This window comes from Saimiri boliviensis, chromosome 9, assembly GCF_048565385.1.
Source record: "Saimiri boliviensis isolate mSaiBol1 chromosome 9, mSaiBol1.pri, whole genome shotgun sequence".
NCBI classification, from domain to species: Eukaryota; Metazoa; Chordata; class Mammalia; order Primates; family Cebidae; genus Saimiri; species Saimiri boliviensis.
In genome coordinates this window covers 33,230,749-33,256,320 of record NC_133457.1, presented here as the reverse complement: position 1 = coordinate 33,256,320, position 25,572 = coordinate 33,230,749, and the positions used below count along the sequence as shown (strand labels likewise).

General features: G+C 40.0%; 1 protein-coding gene across 8 annotated transcripts in view; it reads right to left on the bottom strand.

Annotated features, from left to right (window-relative positions):
- Positions 1-10,283: 10,283 nt before the first annotated feature.
- Positions 10,284-25,572, bottom strand: part of PLCL2 (phospholipase C like 2) — a 206,660-nt gene continuing 191,371 nt past the window's right edge. For 7 of the 8 annotated variants that reach the window (XM_074405696.1, XM_074405694.1, XM_010335650.3 and 4 more), the window contains one exon: positions 23,352-24,213. In XM_074405696.1, coding sequence (XP_074261797.1) covers positions 24,034-24,213 — 180 coding nt within the window. In that variant the 3' untranslated portion in view covers positions 23,352-24,033. Of the gene's footprint in view, positions 22,080-23,351; positions 24,214-25,572 lie in introns of those variants that run through there. The other variant, XR_012519194.1, reaches the window with a different exon arrangement.

The following is a 25,572-nucleotide window of genomic DNA, read 5'->3' as shown; positions in this document are numbered from 1 at the left end:
GGAGAAAAGGGAGAAGGAGAAGGAGGAGGTGAAGGAGGAAGAGGAGAAGGTGGAGGAGGAGGAGACGTCTTTCTTGTATTGAATAAAAGGAGTCTTTTTGGTCAGGCTTCTTTCTCTAACATTGTATCTGCAAGGTACCTCTTTTGTGAGTTGTGGTATTAGGTTTGTCATCGTTGTTCTAAGGTAGGCCACTGTGTGACCACATCACAACTCGTTTATGCATTCTTCTGTTAGTTACATCCCAAGGAGTACATGGGTACCTGGGAGGCCTCAGAGGCTCCATTCAGATGTTGGGATACAGACTTGGTCCCACAGCCAGGCAGGCCCCAGGTCAACATCTGCTGCTGGGATTCTGGGGGAGCTGGAGCCCCACAGTGGTTTCTGTGGGTCCTGATAGACAGGAAGGAACAGTGTGTGTGTGAGTCCCCGACAAGCCCTGACCCAGCCCTCTACTCTTCCCTGCTTCTGGTTTATTTCAGATAAAGAGCATCAACAGCCCAGATCTGAACCTGGTAGATGTATAGTGGAGGTGGGGATGGGGTGGCGGGAGGGGAACTTTCTTCTCTTGGTTTGGTTCATTCATTCCCACTGGGCTGAAGATAAACAGACACATACTGAAACAACCACACCGTGCTGGAATGTTGAGATGTTTCCATAAGGTTAGGAAAACAGCCACTGGTGGGAACTCCCTCTGTTCTCTCCCCTCTTCCTACCCCCTAGGCCCTGTCAGGAACTTCCCTGGGTATCCACTAGCCCTGCCAGGCTACCATAGCTTCTATGCCCCAGCCTACCCTCTGGCCAAAGCTGGCCTGCACCTGCAGGGAGTGAGGGGCAACTTGTCCTAGTGCTTGTACCTCAGCTGGCAGACATGTGACACTCAGCAGCCCCCTGAGGCTAGGGCTACCTCACCTTACTGCATTGTCCACAGTACAGTGTGCCAGTTGTTAGGCACTGAGAATGTCTCATCTGCCTCCCCTCAGACAGGTGGCCTGAGAGCTGCTTTGATGGCTACCCTTGATCATCGACAGCAGAGCTACAGAGAACAAGAGAAATAATAACCATTAGAGAGACGATGGTAAGGCTCATTACAGCTCATGTTCCTCAGCTCTTACCACAATCCAGGCACGGTTCTAATCCTCATAACCTCACTCTGAGGTGGGTACACAGGAGGGGTAAAGAAAGGGTAAGTAGTCCAGGTGTGGTGGCTCATGCCTGTAAGCCCAGCACTTTGGGAGGCCAAGGTGGGCGGATCACTTGAGGTCAGGAGTTTGAGACCAGCCTGGCCGACATGGTGAAACCCTGTCTCTACTCAAAATACAAAAATTAGCCAGGCGTGGTGGTGCATGCCTGTAATCCCAACTACTGAGGAGGCTGAGGCAGGAGAATTGCTTGAACCTGGGAGGTAAAGGTTGCAGTGAGCTGAGATTGCGCCACTGCACTCCAGCCTGGGTGACAGAGTGAAAATCCATCTCAAAAAAAAAAAAAAGGACAAGTAGAAGGTGGCAGGGGGCCCAAAGGGTGGGAGATAGGCAGAGAAAGGGACGTGCCGGAAGGTGGATCAGTATCTCAGCCAGTGCTGTGGAGGGAAGGGTCGGGTGAGCCCTGGTGGGGTGCTGCCGGCTGAGGTGGGCCTTATTCAAGAAGAGATGCACACTGCACACTATTTTCTAGTAATGAATTGATCTACACATCTTGCCCTGCCTCATTTCCTCTCCTACAGCCATGGTGATGAGGACAGTGGCTGAAAATTCAAGTGGTGCCAGCAATGACCCACTGACATGGGTCCCTCTGTTCTTTTCCATCTCCTGCCAGCCTCCGTGTTGCATATGGCTCTTCACATGAATCTCGCCCATGCTGTTTAAAGGTATGTGCGGAATCTTACTCACAGCAGTGTCACCCAGTACCGTAAGGAAGAACGCAATGACGCCAGTGGTGAGAACTTAGAACAAGCTGCTTGTCAGCTCTAACTGCTGTCCTGGGTTCCCCTACTTCAACAACACCCTCTCCCCAGCCAGACGTTCTCATCAGCTCCCTTGGCTGTAAATCCCATGCACATGTGCTAACGGCCCCCAAATGTGTCTTGCCAGTGTTGACTGCTCCTCTAAGCTCCAGACTTATACGTCCAACTGCCTACTTGACACCTCCAGGTAGATGGTTAATAGGGTGTCAACTTCAGCACGTCCAAACAAGAACTCTTGATGTCCCTGCAATGTGCTCCTTCCCTGAACTTCCCTGCTTCATTTCTCAAGCCAGAAGCTCAGAGGTTATCCCAGCCTCTGGGAATAACCCAGAGGTTATTCCTTCCTTTCCTTACCCTACTCATCCGGTTGCTTGGAAAGTCTTTATCCCCAACATAGTGATAGCTTGTTGAGAGACGAGGGTGCAGCCAACATAGCTTGATGTTTTATCAAGTAGGAGGTGACCAGGTGGCCTGAAGGCTGGGACTGAGATGCACCATCTTGCTTGGATGCACCCTCGTCTCACCATCTCTCTCTTGCAACCTCTGTCATTGAGACCATGTGGCATCTTGCCATGGATAATTGCATCAGCACCCTGACTGGTTTACAGGGTTCCAAATTATCCATTCCGGCCCATCTCTCCAGGTTTATCTAGTGCTTCTCTTCCCTTTGCTTATCTCTTCCCAGTCTCTACTCAACTGAGCTCCTTCCCACCTCAGAGCCTTTGCTTATGCTGCTCTCTGCCTGGAATGCTGTTTCCACCCTCTTCATAGAAGCGAATCTCACCTTTTCTGTGTCAAGTTTTCAGAGCGGCCTCCCTTGACATCCATATCTGGGGTAGAACCCCTCCTGCTGTTCTTTGCTGGAACTTGACTTGTTTCTGTAAAACTCATATTACCACTCATGTAATTTCATTCATAGGTCTGTTTGTTTGGTGCCTGTGCCCCCTTAATAGAGTTAGCTGGTGTTCTCTTTCCCCAGCACGTAGAACAGTGCCTGGCACATATAAGTGCTTGATAAATTAAGTGTAATGAATGCACATGGTATAATGCCTTCATTTGTTTGTTGATTAGAAAGAAAAAAAGTCCTGTCAAAAGCATACATATGTGAGGCATAATTTATGTAGGGGACTTTTTTGCTGGTGTATATTTTCTATGTGATGTATCACATTTAGGTCAAAGAAATATCAAAAGTGACAGGGCTCTAAAAAACTGCTTAGCTGACAAAGACGAATCTCTGGGCCAGAGACCCTGGGGGAGCAGCTGCATGTGATGGCCTTGCTGGGTTGGATATGCCGGGTCTATCTACAAAGGTCTGTTGCGGGATTATAGTGCTTAGCCCTGCTCAATTACGCAATTCAGATAAGCGAAATTACCTAGGGCCTGTGGCAGCAAAGAACCTTTTCTGGCAGAGCCCTGGCCTTGTTTCCAGGATACAAAACCCATTTCTTCTGGACCAAGGTACATATTCACACTTGGCGGTGAGAGGCAGGACCCACCACAAGGAGAGCATCTGTTTTTCAGAAAGAAAAGGATAATGATGAAAAGAAACTGTGGGGTACTGGCTTTAAGGAAGGAGGTGCTGTGCGGACAGCTGCACAGAGTGTTGGCAGCAATGGGGCTTAATCCTTATCTATCACTCTGGGGAAGTCACTTGACTTCTTGAGGCCTAAATTTCTGAATCTGAATGCCATGGTTCCCAAACTTCCTCTCTATGTGCTTTAGAAGCTGAGGTTTTCTAGCCTGGGCAACATCGTGAGACCTTCTCTCTATAAATAATAATTGAAAAATTAGGCTGAGAGTGGTGGCTCATGCCTGTAATTTCAGCACTTTAGGAGGCTGAACAAGGCAGATTACTTGAGGACAGGAGTTCAAGACCAGCCTGGCCAACAAGGCGTAACCCTGTCTCTACTAAAAATACAAAAATTAGCCGGCATAGCAGCACTCACAGCATCCCACCTGTTCGGGAGGCTGAGGCAGGAGAATTGCTTGAAACTGGTAGGTGGAGGTTGTAGTGAGCTGAGTGTAGTGAGCCTCTGCACTCCAGCCTGGGTGACAGAGTGAGACTCTATCTCAAAACAAACAAATAAAAATAAAATAAAATTAGCAGGACATGGTGGTGTGTGTCATAGTCCCAGTTAGGAAGCTGAGGCAGGAGAATCGCTTGAGCCCAGGAAGTCGAGGTTGCAGTGAGCCGTGATTGTGCCACTGTACTCCAGCCTGGGCGACAGAGTGAGACCCTGTCTCAAAAAAAAAAAAAAACAAAAAATTCCTGAGGTTTAATTCATTTGAAGTAGCCAGTTTAGGCTTTGACAAGTGTATACACCTGTGTAATGATGACCCTACTCAAGGTATGGCATATTTCCATAATTCCCGTTAAGTTCTGTGTCCCCATCCAAGAAGTTCTCTTTTGCTCAACACTGGCCGGATGACTCATGGTGCTGTTTGCATCAGTAGCTTGCTCTTTTACATTGCTGAGTAGAAACCCATTGTTACAGTCAGCTCAGGCTGCTAGAACAGTGCCATAGATTCAGTGGCTCATAAACAAGACATTTCTCTGCCACAGTTCTGGAGGCTGGAAGTCTGAGGTCAGGGTGCCAGCATGGTCAGGTTCTGGGGCGAGCCCTCTTCCAGGCTGCAAACTGCTGACTTCTCAGTGTGTCCTCACATGGCGGAAAGAGGCAAGAGAACGCTCTGGGGTGACTTTCATAAGGGCACTAATCCTATTCATGAAGGCTCCATCCTCCTGACCTAATCACCTACCAAAGGCCCCACCTCCTAATACCATCACCTTGGGGTTTAGGATCCCAACCCACAAACATTCAGTCCATAACATCCACTGTTTATGCCAACCATTTCATTTGCCTGCGCCCAAAGGAGACACATTTTAACTCCTGATATAGTCCTACAGAGACTGCAAAATTCCAAGGCTCAAGTCTCATTGAGACCACCTAAATCTGTGAATATGACTTTGATTTGCGTTTTTCACTTAATTATCATCCATATTGACTTTCAAAATTTCTGAGGTGTAGAAAATGCATGATCCAACAGCAGATGTGGGAGAAAAGGAGGAAAAAGACCTGACTTCAACCAGGGTCATTCTTTTCCTTCTCCTATATGTCCCTGCAAATTAAATGGAGACCCATGCTCTTTATATTGAAGGCAAATTTTTATCTCTTTCTGCGAATCAATCTATATGATTTTCCCTCGCTGGAAAAGAAAAGAAGGTCCTTCAAATTCTACTTCTACTAAGGTCTAGTTAATAGGAGTTTTTTCCATATCTTAACTAGTTTCCACAACTGTCGAAGGTCCATTTTCTGAATTTTCCATTATGTAACCTATATTGTATATAATGCTATATATATTATAACCTATATCATATAGGCTACATAATTAATAGAAAATTCAGAAAATAGACTTCTGATGTTATATTTATATATAAACCCTAAGAGAAGATGGAAGATTATTGCGTTATACTCTGCCCTGAAAATGGGCTGCTTTCAGGGTTGTCCCAGAAGTCAGTTTACCTTGACTTCAGCTTGCATGGAAATGAGGCTTCCACTGTCTCCAGATAACCCGATGCCGTGCAGCTTTCCTGGGGTCAGGAAGTTTCTGGCTCTGAACCAACATGTTCCTTGTTTTCGAGGAGAACAGAGAGCAGTTTCATCATTGACACGAAGGCTGGCATTACTTGGCTGCTAACTCATTAGTTACTTTCACTTGGCTAACACAGTCCAAGGAGCTGTGTCCAAAATTCCCTCCCATCTGCTTACCTGGGGTGGGCTCTTTTAGTTTCTCCTTCATGTTTTAGGTGAAAAGATCTCTGCAGTGAGCAGTGATGAACACTCACAATCACAGAAGAGCATTCTCAATGTTTTCCTCTGCAATCACTTGGTAGAATATATTTACATTCAATATATTTATATAGTTGGTCAGATATGTTTTTCCATTAACTGAAATTTTAAGGACTACCCCCTTCTCCTTTGTGAGAAAGTAAGAACACAGTACTGCAAAACAGTAGTGGTGTGGTAACTCTAAGTGATACTACAGTTCACAGGTATCCCAGTGTTAGACAACTGCCACAATCATTAATGCAACAGTTCTGGAGAGAGGGGCTGCTCATTGCTTACGATGCCAAAGACACTGTGGGCTCTGAGAAACTTCTATCTGACTGGCCAGAGTGTGTGTGGTGTGTGTGTATGTGTGTGTGTGTGTGTGTGTGTGGTGTGTGTGGTGTGTGTGTGTGGTGTGTGTGGTGTGTGTGGTGTGTGTGTGGGGTGTGTGGGGTGTGTGGTGTGTGTGTGTGTGGTATGTGTGGTGTGTGTGTGTGCGCGTGTGGTGTGTGTGTGTGGGGTGTGTGTGTGTATGTGTGTGTGTGAATATATAATCTGAATGAGAATGTCTTCAGAGTGACATTTATTCTCCAGCTGGTCACAGTCCTCACCACTCCTGATTGTACTCTCATCAGTTTCACACATTTACGTCACCAGCCTGACTCCTGGAATCATTTCTGTGTACGACTCTTGCCAATTTCCTTTCCCAATGATGACAATCATCATTTATCCCACCGTTACACTTCTTTGAATATTTATGATTGACATGTAGCCTCACTGACTAATGATGATTATGATGTGTTAACGTCTTCCTTGGTGGGTACTCTGCTAACCCTGGATGAATCAGGCCTGGCCCATCTTGCATTTGGACTGTTTGTCCTTCCTGTGTTCATTGCTGTAATTTATCTTTGTGGATATAAAATCTGCTGATACACATCCCTTTTACTAACGTGTCCTTCTTAAAATATTCAAATCTGTTGTTCCAAGTTACTAACAATAACATCCTGTTTGGTTTCCTTTGCAGGACCAATATATTTGTCTTATGAGCCATTAAAATAGGGTTACATGCAGTGAACTCTGATGAACCATGCCTGTGGAGGTAATAGAGGGATAGACATTCCCTAAATAACCTGCATCAACCTTGGAATATAATCACTCATTTAACCATACACATGCATTTTGGGACTAATGAATGTGGCTATTTCATGCTCAAACTAATTCTCTCTCAGGGCAGCCCTCTTGTCAGCATTCTGGCAGCAGAGAGTAAGTTAAATTTACATAAATTTAAGTATGAGTTACCACTGGCTGAAATGACTGTCATATAGGCCCCAGCCCAGTGAATCTCCTCCAGGCTGAGTCTGAACTTTGACTTGGACAGATGTGTGGGCTGAAGCAGGAAGGACATGTGAGAGCCGCTTACTATGTGCCTTCCTTCCAATCACTGATGGGTCAATGCCTTGTGAAGGACTTTATTGGCTAGTGATATTTACCTGGGCATGAGTTTTCAGGGAGGGGTAACTGTTATTCATTATTCCTTATTTAAATAGTAATAATGATTTCTTGGAAGAATTCATACTCCACTAAATTTAAAAGCACTCAAAATGTCAGCCTGACTGCCAATTCCTGCTTGTGCCCCTATGAAGAGGCCTGAGGGTTCACACATTCCACCCAATACACCACTTCCTCCATTCAGGGGAAAGACCCAGAGGACAACACACTTGCATGAAAACCTTCCCAGCCATGAACATTGAGCAAACGGGTCTGTGTTCATAAAAAAGAACAGAGCTCCAGGGACCTCCTGACACACCATGAAAAATATTAGTGTAAAAGACAGACGGACCAATACAAACACACAGAACAACTGTAATAACAGAGGTAATGATAGGGAGAAAAAAACTTACAAGAATCTAAATAGATCTAAATGGAGTCCTAATTGCAATCACAAAACAGAAATAGTTTCCATAAGAAGATGTAATCTCCAGAAAAAAAGAGGTCTTAAAAACAGAAAATATTAAAGCCAGCATCACATAAATCAGCCTAAGAACTGAACAAGAAACCATTAAGAAAATAAAATGGACAGTTAAGCGACCCTGTGGATTGATCTAGAAGGTTTAACATCCATCTACAATCATGCTCTGGTGTCTGTGAGGGATGGGTTCCAGGACCCCCCGCAGACATCAAAAATCCATGAATGCTCAAGTTCTGTATATAAAATGGTGTCATATTTGAATACAATCTATGCACATCCTCTAGTATCCTTTAAATAATCTCTAGATTACTTAGAATACCTAATACAATGTAAAAGCTATGTAAATAGTTGTTATGCTGTATTGTTTAGGAAATAATGACAAGAAAAAGGTCTGTAAGCATTCGGTGCAGACACAACCATCCTTTGTTGTTTTTTATTTATTTTTATTATTTTTTTGCTGGACGCCATTAATTAGAAGCACTTTTTTAACAAAAATATTTTCTATCTGCTGTTAGTCGAATCTACAAATGTGGATTCCATGAATACAAAAGGCCAGCTGTAATAGGAATTCTAGAAAGAATAGGCAGAATAGAGAGATTATAATTAAATGAATAGTAGAAAAATATTTCCAGAGTTGACACCCAAGATTTCATAAATAAAAGGGCCTATCAGTGATCAAGTGGGACATTAAATATCACTGAAGACTCTCAAACCTCTGTCCCCAGTCTCTCGCTGCCTGGACCATCTAACATATACACTGGCTCCATCAGTCTATCTGGCACCTCAATTTAGATAGGTCCTTACTGCACTTTTAATGTTTTTCTCCAAAACTGCTTTCCCCTACGTCTTGTTGCTTTTATTGAATGACATGCTGTTCACCTAGCTGCTCAGTTGAAAACCAAGGAGCCATCCTTGATTTCATTTTTTTTCCTGCTGCACCCAATTAAGACCCCACATGTGATGACGCCTCCCATCTCTATGGCCACACTCTATTCTAAACCACTATCATTGCTTGCCTGGTTGACAGCAATAGCTTCCTAACAGATCTTCCAGCCTGGGTGACAGAGTGAGACTCTGTCTCAATACTACTACTCATAGTAATAAGCTCTAATAAATTATATAATTAAAAAACAAGAAAGATTTTACTGATAAGGGAAAGGCATGAAATAATAGTAATAATAATATAGTATATTCCCCAACTCTGCTCCTACTTCCAATTGTTTTTCTGCTAGTTTTTACATTTTTTTAATTTTTAAGATATAAAATCAGCTTGACTGAGGTATAACTTACATACCATAAAATGTAAAGATTTCAAATGTACAATTCAATGAGTTTTGACAGATGTCAAGTATATTGTAACTAGAACTAGTTAACTAGGTTAACTATTGTAACTAGGACTAGTTGTACTATTTGTACTAGTTGGACACTAGTTGCAACCAGGTGTACTATGTCAATCAGGATATTGACTTCTCACATCTATATTACATGTAAATCACTCCAGAAAGTTCCCTTTGGGGTCAATTTCCACTACATCCCACCCCACTTCAGGAAACCACTGACATGATTACTATTACTATCTCTTAGTTTTGCCTATTCTAGAACTCTTTGTAAATGGAATCACACAGTATGTAGTCTGTAGTGTCTTACTCAGCAAGAGGTTTTATGGAGTCACCCACATTTGTTGCAGGTACCACCTTATTCTTATAGTTGAACATATGTCTATTTCATGAATATAGCGCAATTTGTTCTTCCATTCTTGCATTGATGGTCATTTGAGTAGTTTAAGGTTTCTGAATACTATGAATATGAATTAAGCTAGTATAAATATTCTTGTGTGAGTCTTACAGTAGATATAAGTTGGAATTCGAATTGCTAGTTCATAGGTCAGGTGGATGTTTAACAATATTTTAAAATGTCCAACTATTTTCCAAAGTGGTTTTACCATTTTCTTCCCAACAATGATGTATAAGAATTATATTTTCACCACCATTTAGTATTGTCAATTGTATTAGTCCATTTTCACCCTGCTGATGAAGACATACTAGAGACTGGGCAATTTACAAAGGAAAGAGGTTTAATGGACTTATAGTTACAAGCAGCTGAGGAGGCCTCGCAGTCATGGTGAAGGCAAGGAGGAACAAGTCATGTCTTACATGGATGGCAGCAGGTAGAGAGAGCTTGTGCAGGGAAACTCCACCTTATAAAACCACCAGATCTTGTAAGACTTATTTGCTACCATGAGAACAGCATAGGAAAGACCTGCCCCCAGGATTCGATTGCATCCCACTGGGTCCCTCCCACAACATGTGGGAATTCAAGATGATTTTCGGGTAGGGACACAGCCAAACCATATCATCAGTCTTTAAAATTTTATCCATATTGGTGAGTGTGGAGTAATGTATGTTGTGGTTTTAATTTCCAGCTCCCTAATGACTTATAAAGTTGAACATCTTTTCAAATGCTTTTTGGCTATTGTTATATTTTATGTCAATTGTGCTTTATTATTTTTATCATATTGGTATGCTTTCTTTTTTCTTTTCTTTTTTTTTTTTTTTTTTTTTGTGATGGAGTCTCACCCTATCATCCAGGCTGGAGTGCAATGGTGTGATCTCAGCTCACTGCAACTTCCACCTTCTGGGTTCAAGTGATTCTCCTGCCTCAGCCTCCCAAGTAGCTAGGATTACAGGTGCTCACCACCGGCCAGCTTAGTAGAGATGGAGTTTCACCATATTGGCCAGGCTGGTCTCAAACTCCTGACATCATGGTCTGCCTGCCTTAGCCTCCCAAAGTGCTGGAATTATGGTTTGCTTTCTGAGTTGTAGGAGTTCTTTAAATATTCTGAAAACAAGTCCTTTATCAAATACAGTGTTGCAAATACTTTCTCCCAGTCTGTGGCTTGAGTTTTAATTGTCTTAGTAGTGTCATTTGAAGGGCAGAAGTTTATCTTAAAGTCAAATTTGTGAAGTGTTTGTATTTAATAATTCCAGTTATCTATTTTTCTATTTGTCCCATGTATTCTTTGATCCTTTTTCCCTCTTTTTTTTGCTTTCCTTTAAGTAGTTTTTTATTCTATTTTACTTCCTTTGTTGGCTTATTAACTATAACTCTTTTTTATATTACTTTAGTAGTTTCCCAGGGCTTATAGTCTACATCATTAACATATAATAGCCTACTTTTAAGGGCAATTATACCATTTAATATATAGCATAAGAACCCTGCAACAATTTGCTTCCATTTCTCCCCCTAGGATTTTGTGCAACTGTTGTCATGCTGTGTATGCATATAAAGCTCACATTGCATTGTTATTTTTGAAACAGCCACTTATCTTTTAAAGAGATTTAAGCAATAAGAAAAAATTAAAATGTATTTATTTAATATATATATAGTTACCATTTCAAGTACTCTTCTTTTTTTGTGTGAGCAGATCAGTAATTCTATCTGGTTTCATTTTCTACTTCCTGGGAGCTTAAAAAAACTGTTCTTTTAATGTGAGTTTGTTGGTAAAGAATTGCTTCAGCTTTTGTACATACAAAGTAATTTTTATTTTTCTACTCTTAAAACACATTTATTGCTGGTACAGAAATCTAGGAAGAATTTTTTTCTTGGAGTCAGTACAATAAAGATATTGCTTTACTACCTTCTCACTTACATTGTTTCTGAAGACAGATTGTTACCATCCTTATTTTTGTTTTTCTGTATAAAATGTCTTTAATGTCTTTATTTTTTCTCTAGCTTCCTGTACAATTTTTTTCTCTTTATCAATGTGGGTTTGAAACAATTTAACTGTGGTATGTGCCATGGCGTAGTTTTCTTCTCGCATCTTATGCCTGGGGTTTGTTGAATTTCCTGGATCTGTGGGTTTACAATGTACACTGAATGTGGAAAATGTTTGTATATTATTTTTTCAACTATTTTTTTGTCCTGCTCACTCACTCTTGTTATTCAGATACTCCAATAGCATTTACATGAGGCTACTTGAAGTTGTCCCACAGCTCACTGATACTCTGTTCATTAAAAAAAAAAAAAAGAAATTTAAATTTTTGTGGGCACCTAGTAGGTGTATATGTTTATGGAGTACATGATGCAATGCATAATAGTCATATCATGAGAAATAGGGTATCCTTCTCTCAAGCATTTATCCTTTGTGTCACAAACAATCCAATTATATTCTTTTAGATATTTTAAAATGTACAATTAAATTCTTAATTGTTGTCCCCCTGCTGTACTGTATACTAGATGTTATTTCTCCTTTCTATTTTTGGTACCCATTAACCATCGCCACCTCCTCCAACACCCATTCCCTATACTTCTCAGACTCTGGTAATTATCCTTCTACTCTGTATGTCCGTAAGTTCAGTTGTTCTGATTTTTTGTATCTCACAAATAAGTGAGAATATGTGATGTTTGTCTCTCTCTGCCTGGCTTATTTCACTTAACATACAGACCTCCAGTTCCATCCATGCTATTGCAGATGACAGAATTTCATTCTTTTTGTGGCTGAAGAGTACTCCATTGTGTTTAAGTACCACATTTTCTTTATCCATACATCCGCTGATGGACAGTTAGGTTGCTTCCAAATCTTGGCTTTTGTGGACAGTTTTGTAATAAACATGGGAGTGCACAAAACTCTCTGATATACTGATTTCCTTTCCTTTCGGTATATACTCAACAGTAGGATTGCTGGATCATATGGTAGCTTGGTTTTTAGATTTTTGAGGAATCTCCAAACTGTTCTCCATATCTTTGTCAGCATTTGTTATTGCCTGATACTGGATAAAGCCCTTTATCCTCACACCTTTAGCTGGGGTGAGAGGATATCTAATTGTACTTCTGATTTTCATTTCTCTGATGATCAGTGATGTTGAGAAGTTTAACATATACTTGGTTTGCCATTTGTATGTCTTTGTTTGAGAAATGTCTATTCAAATCTTTTGCCCATTTTTAAATTGGAGAATTAGATTTTTTTCTACAGACCTATTTCAGCTCCTATATATTCTGGTTATTAGTCCCTGGTCAGGTGGATAGTTTGCAAAAATTTTCTCCCATTCCGTGGGTTGTCTCTTCATTTTGTTGATTGTTTCCTTTGCTGTGCAGAAGGTTTTAACATGATGTGATCCCATTTGTCCATTTTTGCTCTGGTTGCCTGTGCTTGTATTCATACAAGTAATTTTTGCCCAGACCAATGTCCTGAAGAATTTCCCCAATGTTTTCTTGGAGTAGATTCAAATTTTGAGGACTTAGACTTAGGTCTTTAATCTATTTTGATTTGATTTTTGTATATGGCAAGAGATAGGGGACTAGTTTTATTCTTCTGCATATGGATATCCAGTTTTCCCAGCACCATTTATTAAAGAGATGGTGTTTTTCCCAGTGTACGTTTTTACCACCTTTGTTGAAAATGAGTTCACCATAAGTGTGCGGATTTGTTTATGGGTTCTGTATTCTGTTCATTGGTCCATGTGTCTGCTTTTATGCCAGTACTATGCTGTTTTGGTTACTATAACTCTGTAGTATAATTTGAAGTCAGGTAATGTGATTCCTCCAGTTATGTTCTTTTTGCTCAGAATAGCTTTGGCTATTGTGGGTCTTTTGTGGTTTCATATAAGTGTTAGGATTTTTTCCAATTTTTGTGAAGAATGTCAGTAGTATTCTGATAGGGATTGCATTGAATCTGTAGATTGCTTTGGGGCATATCGAAATTTTAACAATATTGCTTCTTCCAATCCAGGAATAAGGAATACTTTTCCATTTTTTGGTATCCTCTTCAATTTCATTTATCAATGTTTTATCATTTTCATTATAGATATCTTTCACTTCTTCGGTTAATTCTCAGATATTTAATTTTAGTTGTGGCTGTCATAAGTGGGAATACATTTTTCCTTTTTTTTTCAGATTATTCACTATTGACATATAGAAATGCTACAAATTTTTGTATATTGATTTTATATCCTGTGACTTTACTGAATTTATCAGTTCTAACAGTTTTTTGGTAGAGTCATAATCTTTTCCAAATATGAGATCATGTCATCTGCAATGAAGGATAATTTGAGTTCTTCCTTTCCCATTTGAATGTCCTTTAGTTGTTTCTCTTATCCAATTGCTCTAGCAAGGATTTCCCATAGTATGTTGAATAACAGTAGTGAAAGTGGATATCCTTGTCATGTTCTAGATCTTAGAGAAAAGGCTTTCAGTTCTCCCCTATTCAGTATAGTATTATACTGTGGGTCTGTAATATATGGCTTTTATAATGTTCAGGGATACTGGATATTCCTTCTACACCCAGTTTTTGGAGTTGGTTTTTTTTTTTTTTTTAATCTTGAAGGAATGTTGAGCTTTATCAAATGATTTTTCAGCATCAGTTGAAATGATCATTTGGTTTTTGTCCTTCATTCTGTTGATGTGATGTATCACATTGATTAATTTGGATATGTTGAGCCATCTCTGTACCCTTGGGATAAATCCTACTCGATTATGATAAATGATTTTTCTAATGTGTTGTTGAATTTGGTTTGCTAGTATTTTGTTGAGAATTACTGCATCAATATTCATCAGAGATATTGGCCTGTAGTTTTCTTTTCTTGAACTGTCTTTGTCTGGTTTTAGTATCAGGATACTACTAGCCTTATAGCATGTGTTTTGAAGTAGTCTCTTCTCTTCTGTTTTTTGGAATAGTTTGAGTAGGATTGGTATTAAGTCTTCTTTAAATGTGTGGTAGAATTCAACAGTGAAGTCATCATGTCCCAGACTTTTTTTAGTGGAACATTTTTTATAATAACTTCAACCTTGTTACTTGTTATTGGTCTGTTTAGGCTTTGGATTTCTTCTTGGTTCAATCTTAGTAGGTTGCAAGTGTCTAGGAATTTATCCATTTCTTCTAGATTTTCCAATTTATTGGCATATAGTTGTTCATAGTAGCCACTAATGATCCTTTGATGTTCTGCAGTATCACTTGCAATGTCTCCTTTTTCATCTCTGATTTTATTTATTTTGGCCTGCTTTCTTTTTTTCTTAGTCTGGCTCAAGGTTGTTAATTTTGTTATCTTTTCAAAAACCAGCTTTTTGTTTCATTGGTCTTTTGCATTGTTTTCTTCATTTAATTTATTTCTGCTCTGACCTGTATTAAAACCTTTTTCTCATCTAATTCTGGATTTGGTTTTCCCTTGCTTTTCTAGTTCTTTAAGATGAATCATTAGGTTATTTATTTGAAGTTTTTTCTTCTTTTTTGATGTAGACATTTACTGCTGTAAATTTCCCTCTTAGTATTGCTTTTATCACATCCCATAGGTTTTGGTATGTTGTTTTTCCATTATCACTTGTTTCAAGAAATTTTTCAATTTCCTTTTTAATTTCTTCATTGACCCACTGGTCATTCAGGAGCATATTGTTTAATTTCCATGTGTTTGTGTAGTTTCCAAAATTCCTCTTGCTGTTGATTTGTAGGTTTAGTCCATTGCAGTCAGAGAAGAACGCTTGATATTATTTAAATGCTTTCAAATAGTTTGTGACCCAACATACGGTTTATCCCTGAGAATGATCCATGGGCTGGGGAGAAAAATGTGTATTTTGCAGCTGTTTGATAAAATGTTCTGTAAATATCTATTAGGTCCATTTCTTCTGTCATGCAGAATAAGTCTGATGTTCCTTTGTTGATTTTTTGTCCAGGACATCTGGCCAATGCTAAAAGTGGGGTGTTGAAGTCTCCAGCTATTATCATATTGGAGTCTATCTCTGTCTTTAACTCTAATAATATTTGCTTTATATATCTTGCTGCTGGGTGTGTATATGTTTGTAATCATCATAGGCTTTTGCTGAATTGACCCTTTTATCATTGTATAATGACCTTGTCTCTTCTTACAGTTTTTGTCATGAAATCTACTTTTTCTGATATAAGTAATAGCTTCTCTTTTTTTGTTTTGTTTTGTTTTCGTGGGCATGGAATATCATTTTCCTTCTCTTTATTTTCAGTCTGTGTGTATTTTTATAGGTTAAGTATATTTTTTGAAGGCAACAGATCATTGTGTCTTATTTTATTTTTATCTGTTCAGCCACTCCATCTTTTGATTGGAGAGTTTAGTCCATTTACTTTCAATGTTTTACTGACAAGTAGGAATTTATGCTTGCCATTTTGTTATTTGTTTTCTGCTCTTCTCTTCCTTCTTATCTTCCTTGTAGTGAAGGCCATTCATTTTTGTTTTATATTTTCTTTTATGTCTGTGCTTTATTTTGGATACTTTGTATTATTGCTATGTCTTCAAGTTTAATCTTTTCTTTTGCACAATCTACTCTGTTTTTAATCCCATCTATTGTATTTTTTATTTTACACATTGAAGTTTTTAATCCCTAGAGGTTTGATTTGGGCCTTTTGAGAAATATTATCAATGTCACTACTTAGTTTTGAACAGAAGACATACAGCTATAGTAAGTGTTTTAATACTCTTGTCTACTACTTCTGATATCTATGCCAGTTTTGGGTTGGTTTTAATTTTCTCCTCATTATAAGTCATATTTTTCTGCTTCTTTGCATGCTTGCAAAGAATGTTTCTCTTTTGGAAACATTTTTGAATTTTATCATTTTGGGTCCTGATCAGGCAAGCAGGTCAGTTACTAAAAAAAAGTTTGACCTTTTCAGGTCTTGCTTTTAAATGTTTTAGGTGGGACCAGAGCAGTGTATATTTTGGGGCCAATTATTACCTACTTGAGACAAGACCCTTCTGAATTATGAGGATCTCTGACTGACACTATCCTGGCCCTATGTAAACACTGTGTACTGTTCTCTTTATTCCATACATTCTCAAAGATGGCAATATTGCTCGCAAAGGGACAAAATTTAGTTTTTAGAGAAAAATTTTTATTGTTTATGCATAAAGCAAAGGTATACATATCTGTATCTCATATATATATATGTATATATAATGTACATAATGTATCACACATACATTAACATCTGTGGCATAAAAATTTCATGGGGAGAATGACTACAAAAATGTCTAAAATGACTTCCAAGAGGGTTAATTGAAATGTTGATTGTTGCTACAGTTCCTGAGTGGTTCTGTGCTCTGCCTCAGGTATGCGCTCACAGGTGTGATGATCAGTACTCTGCTGGATGCCAGAAGGGTACTCTGCAGATGTCTGCTCTTTCTTTGCATGGCTCCCTGCTCTTGGGTGCTCTGTCCTGAAAACTCTAGCCACCTCAGTCTCCCAAGTACCTCACCTCCATTGCTTCAATTCAGGGGGTCTTCTAGGCTCTGCTGGACTTTCTCCTTCTCGCACCATGGCCTGGAAACTCTCTCAAAGTCATAAGCTGGGGCAATCATAGAGCTCACCCCATTTGTTTCCCTTTTCTAAGTCATCTATGTCTTTGCCAAGGGTCCAAGGCTATGAGAACTATTGTTTCATATACATTTTCTGCTTTGGGTTGTTTTATGTGGGAAATCTGCTCTCGACCTTGGCTGAAGATGGAAGTTAGCATACTCACTTTTGAATGGCACAAGTTTGGTGGCATAGGATCACAAATGTCTCCTTTTTTGCAGGTTTGCCCATACTATTTGTATAACAAATTAATTCTTATGCAATTATAATATTATAAAGGCTGGTTATCACTTTCTAATGTTAGAACCAATCTTAGAGAAGCATGGAGAGTTTATAGTCACAAAAGAGAATATTAATGGCATCTGGAGACTGCTGATACGGCAAGTAGTAACAGGTGGTAGGAAGTTAAAAGAACAGAGGTTGTGGAGAGAAACAATAGAGAACATGAATTTTCTGATCTAACATGGTGGTGGATCAAAGTATGAAAGTCAATAATTGATGCATTGATAAGCAATTTTAATTGTATTTTTAAAAGTTATTAAGGTAATCCAACAGAACTAAAATGAAAATGTTCTGACTAGGGTTTGGGAATGGAGGGAGAGCAAAGAGAAGGGATAGTGAAATGAGCCACGTTTTTCGTTTCCCTTCACGTGATGTCAGCCACATGGAGCTTCTGACTTATTGAAATGCAACAAGTGCAGCTGAGAAACTACATATTTTATTGTATTACTTTTTTATTAATTAAAATTTAAATTTATAGAAACATGTAGCTCGTGCTTATATTAGACAGCACAGATTTAGATGTTTCTATCATTATAGAAAGTTCTATTGGACAGAACTGGTCCAGAGTTTGGGAGACAATTGTCACAAGAATCCAAACCAGAGATGATTACACATGATAAGTCCTTAGCACTGAGGCCTGGGGAGATGAGGGGAGGGTTTTACTTTTCATATTATACTTCCTTTATGCTTTGAATATTTATTACCTATATTTTGTTATATGTTCAGAATGCTCACCTTGACCTGTCAGCTTAATGGCTACAATGATCCATTTACAAAGGATTTTTTACAATGGTTTTTGGTTTACAATCTTGTTGAGACTTTAAAAATATTTTTAGAGGGGAGACACTTGTTCTTATACATTTTAATAGTTACATCTAAACATAGGCTGTTAAACTGTTATTCCCTACTTTCTACCTAACATCTGTGGCTTTGAATAAATACATAATTATTCTAGTGGATAAAACTGAATTGCTCATTGCCTTTACTTAAATACTCAATGCTTTGATTTCTCTGATCCTTAAAAAGAGCTATGCATTTCCTTGATGGTAGAAGTCAGAACTTCTCAGGGAGAGGAGGAGGGCATTTGTTGGTGGCATCTGAACATCGCCATGTAAGGAGGCGTTGGCTGTGCTGCTACCCGTGGGGAGTGGGAGACGGGCAGTGTGAGAGGAATATGCACTTTTTAAATTTACATTTGTTAGCATTTGACTTTTTTTGGTAACAATCAGCATGTACTTCTTTTGTAATTAAGTAAAATGAACAAAAAGTGCGTTAAGTATAACAGAACTAAATGGTTGGCACTAACCTTTTAGGAAAAGAAGAACAAACTACCTAACAAGGCCTGCCAAGCCCTTCCTGAGAGCCCCTGTGCCCTCGCCACTCACTTCGCACGCTCTCCCTTTCCTTCTCTGCACCCCAGTCTCACTGTCCTTTCAGGTCCTCAAGCAAGGCTGCACTCCCTCCTGTCACTGGCCTTTGCAGAATGCTGGGCTCTTGGTCTAAATTGCCTGAATTGCTTCCCACTCTTTTAGCCCCTGCTGCCGACTCTTTTCTTTGGGGTGGGGCACGTAGGGAGAGCATCTTTGCCTTCAGCCCTCAGCTCAAATACCGCTTTCTCAGGGAAGCTTCCAAAGTAGGTTGTATTTTCCAAAAATAATCTTAACATATCCTATCCCGTATCATCTTCCATAATGTGACCTTGTCACCCCCTGGTCAAGTTCTCCACCCCCGTGGACCTGGGCAGGACCTAGCAACTTGCCTAAATGGTAGGACGTAGCAGCAGGGACATGCTGAGGCTTCTGAGGATAGGTTTCCAGGAGCCTCAGGAACAAGAGCCACTTCCATGTAGGTCTTTGGAATGCTTGCCCTTGGGACAATCTCTCTCAGAACACAGTGTCCTACGGTGGGGAGTCCAAGCCACATGGAGAGACCCAGGCAGAGGCTCTAGTCCACAGCCCCAGCCAAGCTCCCTGCAGTGGCCCTGCGAACTAGTGAGCTGGCAGGTCAGCCCATCACGTGACCAAAGCCCCTGCTGACATATGCCAATGCCTGCACGATAGACCCCAAGCAAGAAAACTTTGAGGTGAGCCCAGTCAACCCACAAAGCCCCAGACATGAGAATAAGTGACTGTTTCCGGTTTTAGGGGTTGTGTTACAGAGCAGTAAATACTTGCTCCATCTTCTCAAGAGCGGCGAGGCCCTGTTAAACACCCTCATGGTCCCACCTATCAATAATGAATGACAATATTACAAGTTTGCTGCGAACTGGGCACTGGTCTAAGTCTTTTACAAACAACTCTTAAGACCCCTGTAAGGGAAAGCAGCACTAAACAAAATACTTCCACAATTACAGAGGTCAGGTAGGCTAAGCACACCTCCCCTCAACACTCAGCTGGGAAGTGATGGGATGGAACTCAGGTAGCCTCTCAGTGGGGCTTCTTCATAGCACTTTCCATAGTTTTAATAGTACCTATATCTTTGGAATTATCTGAATAAATGTCTCTCTCTTCCCAATTACACTCTGAGTTCCATGGGGACTGGGAACATGCCTGTTTTTGTCCAGAGTGAATCCCTAGTGTCTAAAATGTGCTCAATAAAATCAGAGTAAGTCTGAGTGGCTTCTAGGGAGCTCATGTATAGCATTTAAAGAACAAGGCTGGGGTGGCTCATGCCTGTAATCCCAGCACTTTGGGAGGCTGAGACAGGCAGATCATGAGGTCAAGAGTTCGAGACCAGCCTGGCCAACATGATAAAACCCCACCTCTACCAAAAATACAAAAATCAGCTGGGCATGGTGGTACACGCCTGTAGTCCTGGCTACTTGGGAGGCCAAGGCAGGAGAACTGCTTGAACCTGAGAGGCAGAGCTTGCAGTGAGCCAAAATTGTGCCACTGCACTCTAGACAGAGCGAGACTCTGTCTCAAAAATAATAATAAAATGCCAAATGCCTCATTATACTTTACAAGGTAGTACCCAACTTGTAGTTTACAGGCAACATATATTTATATCTGGAATTCAAAAGAATGCTTGGGAATATAAGCTTTGGAGCAGGCAGAGCTGAGTTGAAATTCTGACTTGAGCATTCTGCGGCTTTAGTTAACTAACCTGTATAAAGTCTTCATTTCGTCATCTGTAACATCAGACAAATACTTTGCCAGTTGTTGAGAAGATGAAATGATATATGCAAAGTTTCTTGGACACAGTCCTTGGCACACAGCCCCACCAAAAAGTCCCACTGTCAAATAATACAAATAGAACATTCTTACAACTGACAGAAAATGTTAGGTCTGTTCATAGCAAATACTGGCCAAGACATGAGCAACCACTGAACCTGCAGACAGATGTATCCAGCTTGGGTGTTCTTCCTCATTGGATGAGTCAATGAGAACTATGCTGTAACTGTACTAAATTTGCATTTATAACTTTTTTAAATGCTTGACTGAAGATTCAACAAATTCAAAGTATCTCAACATACTAAATGAGGCCACATGGCAAAGACTGCATGTGGAAATGTCTGCAAGCTGGATGGCTTTCCCCATTCAGTGCTTCACAGCCCAACTCCACGTGGGTGAGGAAGAGCAGCCTCCCTAGGGGCTGCCCGCAACCCTCCCTAAGAACTCTGCTCCATGCCCTGGTTCCTGGGTCATACCCGCCCAGAGATGGTAAGCATTTGGGATTAGATGGCTTCTTTCTCATTGTTTAGAAGCCATGCCTGCTAAAGGCAGAAAGTAGACTAATGCCTGTAACACCTGAAGTAGCTGAGAGGATGCACTGCATATGCATGTGCAGAGAGGAAGCAGAATGTACTGAGTGTGTTCCTACGTGCCTCAGGATTGACTCTGTGGGGCTGACATCAACCTAACTGCTGGGAACCTGACACTGGGCTTGATGGTCAGTGTGACATTTCATTTCTTACTGAATTGACCAGCTGTTCTCCATGATTTCTGCGCGTTTTTGTCCAACTCTGAATTTTCCAGTGTCTTCAGCAGAAATTTACCAGTTGTTTTCATGCTATCTGTGATCATATATATTCCTCCTAATTGGGAATAATGCATGTGTGCGTGTGTGTGTGTGTGTCTATAGTGTGCCCTATATACACATTAGTCAAATTCACAAGGAATTATTGGTATTTACAATGAGTAACTTAAATGGGTGCCCCCCATTTAAGGAATGCAGATAATGGGCAGGAGCAAGCATGTGACCCCTGCTGTCACCACAATTTATGCAACCCAGGAGCAGGGATCTCACTTTTATTTGATCAGCAGGGATTATAAGGTCTCCACAGATTCAATCTAGAGTGGACCAGTCAGTCCTTTGTAAGAAAAATCTGTTTATAAAGGTCCATAAATCATAACCTTGGCCCTTGCCAGTTTAATAAATGTTTTCTGTTTCCATATTAATGGGGGAAAAAAGAACAGAATAGCTCAATTGGTCATGAACTTGTGCCCTGCTGATAGAAGTCATCATCCTTGATGACGGATGGTGCATTTACTGGTGTAGGATCTAGACTAACAGGAGAAACGCTGAGGCTTTGGGAACAACTCCCAACAGGCATACCTGCTAATCCCATGGCCTGGCTTATTCCTCTGCTGAGATGGATCAAAGGAAGGTTGACATTTTATCATGGAAAGCTGTAGCAAACCCCGGGCTGGGTTTAGCACCAACACTATCCCTAATAGACTTTGACATCAGGCAATGATGCATTTATTTTTATCTGCAATTTCGGCATCTGAAAAAGAAAGTGTAAGACTGAATAATCTCACAGACTCCTTCAATTATAAAATCGTTGATTCTAAGCCTGTATAAACTACAATAAATTACATGTGTCTTGCTATCAGAGTCATTCAAGTCACATATTAGATCATGCCTGTCATTACTAGAAATGTAGAAACTTTTTATTCAATTTCATTATACTTTAAAAGTCATTTTTCATGATTTCTGGATTTTTCACTTTGAAATGAATATAGCTATTTACTTACCAGCTAAGTTCAAGTACTGTTAACAATAATCTAAGTTATACATTATTTCATTTCTCATTCTATAAATTTACTTTAAATTGTCTGCTATTTTCTACCCGCTTTTACTCCGTGTAGAGTTCATTTCTGAGCTAAGAGCCTAATCTACTGGCTGGTGGTTAGCTGGGTGTGCAGGAAAGGCACTATTATCCAAGTAACAGGTTTATTTTCTAACTGGAATTACATCCGGAGAAGGGCAGTGGAGATGAGTACCTTAACTTAAGCACATTATTAGAATGCAAATGATAAGAACTGAGCAAAGAATTGTTTTTTAAAAGGATATTGAGGAGCCTGGGCAGAAATGAATGAACAACATGAGCACGTGAGCATCTCTTTAACTGTGAGGAAATCACTAGTAAGATACCCAGCTGAAGATTACATATACTTATCTGGCTCACATACCTGAGTCACTGAATAGAAATAAAGGAGGTTGTTGAAAATTTAAAGTAAATATTTACCCTTCTAAAAGCTGAAAGCAGTTTTGGTTTGGGAGAAGTAGTAATTAGGCTGCAGTGTTCAGTATCTTGAAAGCACAAAGTTTCACTGATTTGGAAAATAAAAGCTTGGATTAAAAAGTCAGCTGGCACAAAATTATCTTTCAAAAGTAAAGGAGAAACAGAGACTTTCTCAAACATAAATGGAAGGAATCTGCTGCCAGTAGGCCTGTAGGAAAGCTACACCTGCTCCTGCCCTCTACCTGCCTTTGACTTACTATTTGCCAGATCTGGAGGTGCATGTCACTACAGACCTAATTCAGAAGCATCAAGAGGGCAGCTGTTGGTATCTCGGTTCACTTTACAGTCAGCTGCTGTTGCTTAAAGCTGTTGAAACCTTACCAGAAGCAAAATAAGGTCAGCCCAGACAAGGAACTTATTTTTGACAAAGCTGTTCAACAAGTAATTGGCTACTCTTACAAACAGAATATTTTGAACTAGAAATCTTAAAAGTTAAGGCTTCATTAAACACATATACTGCTATTGGAGAAATATCATAAAACATCTTTTTAATGTGAACACTACTTCATACAATGAAAAACTATTTACAATGTGTTGTTTCCAGATTGGTTGCTTTTACATCATCTCTACCCATGTGCTGACTCGGCATGTGTCTTCAGCCAGGGAGCTTCAGTCCAATTGCACATTCTCCTTGATGGCTCTCCAAGGTCCCTGGGGGATTCAGGAAACCTGTCCACTTACATTCTCTGTAGTAATTATGGCTCAGCAAGCATGCCACCAAAATCATCTAGAACCCAGAGACTCTGGCAACCCCACATAAGTAAAAATGTGTAGATCAGGTTTTTTTCTCCAATAAATACAAATTTGAGAATCCAATCCATTTCCATCTTTAAGAAATTGTTTTCACTTAGGAAAATGCTTCTCAATGGAACTAGAGTGAATAAGCTGTTCTTCATACTGGAACTGAGTTAGGATGTCTTTGCATACAAATATAGCATATTTTGGCCAGCAATATAATTGCTTGTTAAAGAGTTTGCCTTCACACGCAGGATTGCTACATACATTCACAGTTTTAATAGACTGTAATTAGCTATTCCAGTTGTGCTTTAAAATCCCGAATATTATTCTCATTAGTGAGTGCAAAGCAAATGTCCCATCTGACTACAATTGGTCCTAGAGTTATAAACTCCATAATGGTTTATTGTAAGTTTCCTCATTCTCCAGTTTCATCATTTGCTTTTTCAGGTATCACTTCCAAGCTCCGGCGTGGCTTCTGCACATCAGCATTTTCAGTGCCTGGTTTATTCAGTCCACATGAAACAGCAGCAAAATGGATTTGTTTCAGGTTCTCCAAAGTCTCGTTCTTAGCATATTTCAAAAGATCTGCTTGTCCCTATAGCAAAACATGCAATTAAACAGTATTAGATATGATATAACTTAGTGTTGTACTTTAACAATATAGATCTTTCACTGAAATAGAAGTATTTTGATTCCACCAGAGGGCATAAGTATTTCTTATTGGCACTGCATCTGAATAGGTCAATTTTAATAAAAAGTGAGTTTGTTTTTCCAGTTTCAACACCACACTCCAAGGGTATGCTGCCTTTCTGGCCCTTTCTATTTATAGATCTGCATGGGGTTCTGTGGGCATGAATTATTCCTGTCTATCCTGATTAAAATTACATCTTTCATTAGTTGTTTGGCCAATCTTGTTTTTTTTTCCCCTTTTAAGGTTTGCTTTTTCTTTTTTTTAAATAAACTTTTTTATTTTGAAATAAGTATAAATTCACAGGATACAAATACAGTACAGAGAGGTCTTATGTACTCTTTCCCAAATTTCCCCCAATGGTTATGTCTCACATAACTATAGCATAATAACAAAACCAAGACATTGAGAGGGGTACAAAGTGTGCCTATGCTTCTGTGTGACTTCATCACACGTGTGGGTTCATGTAACCACTATGGCAACCAAGACACAGCACTGTGCCATCACCACAGGGAAGTCACACCCACCCCCTCCTCTCCACCATTCCTAAACCCTGGCAACCACTAATCTGTTTTCCGTCTCTGAAGACTGGCTTTTGAGCCCACACAGCCTTTGGTAAGCATTGGCAGCTGTGGGCACACAGCAGGTTCTCACTGAGCAGTTGCTGAAAGAAAGACTGAAGCAAAGGATTCTCTACTCTGGATACACTTTCTCAGCCAAATTTTAATTTCTTTTATGAGGTCTGACCGTTGACTTGATCTATATGCAGTATATCATGATGTTGATCAGAAAGCACTGGGTGAATTGAAGCACAGTCACTGGAAGTCTGGAATTGGTGCTGACAATGGTCCCATGCAGTCTGTCACCCTCTTTTAACAGTTTGGGCCAGAGAGTTCTTTGGAGGTGGGGAGCTGTCTTGCATAGTTTCTGATATCTAGCAGCACCCCTAGCACCTCCCAACTGTGACAACCAAAAATGTTTGCAGACATTGCTAACTGCCTCTTGAGTGGGAGGGTGAGATACTCCCAGTTGAGAACCACTGGGCTAATGCATCAGCCAATGATTCCAAAATTGTTGAGCAGAAGAGATGATGTGGTGCTCTATTATTGTGAATTCCAACACTCTTACTTTGCTTTTTTGTTCTATTTTCCCTTTCAAATTCAACCTGCCTTCCACTAACAGTTTTTTCTACTTACACTACATTACCTTTCTACATTACCTTTCCTTCTTACTTACTCTCCTTGCCTGCTCTTTTTTCTCCATCCC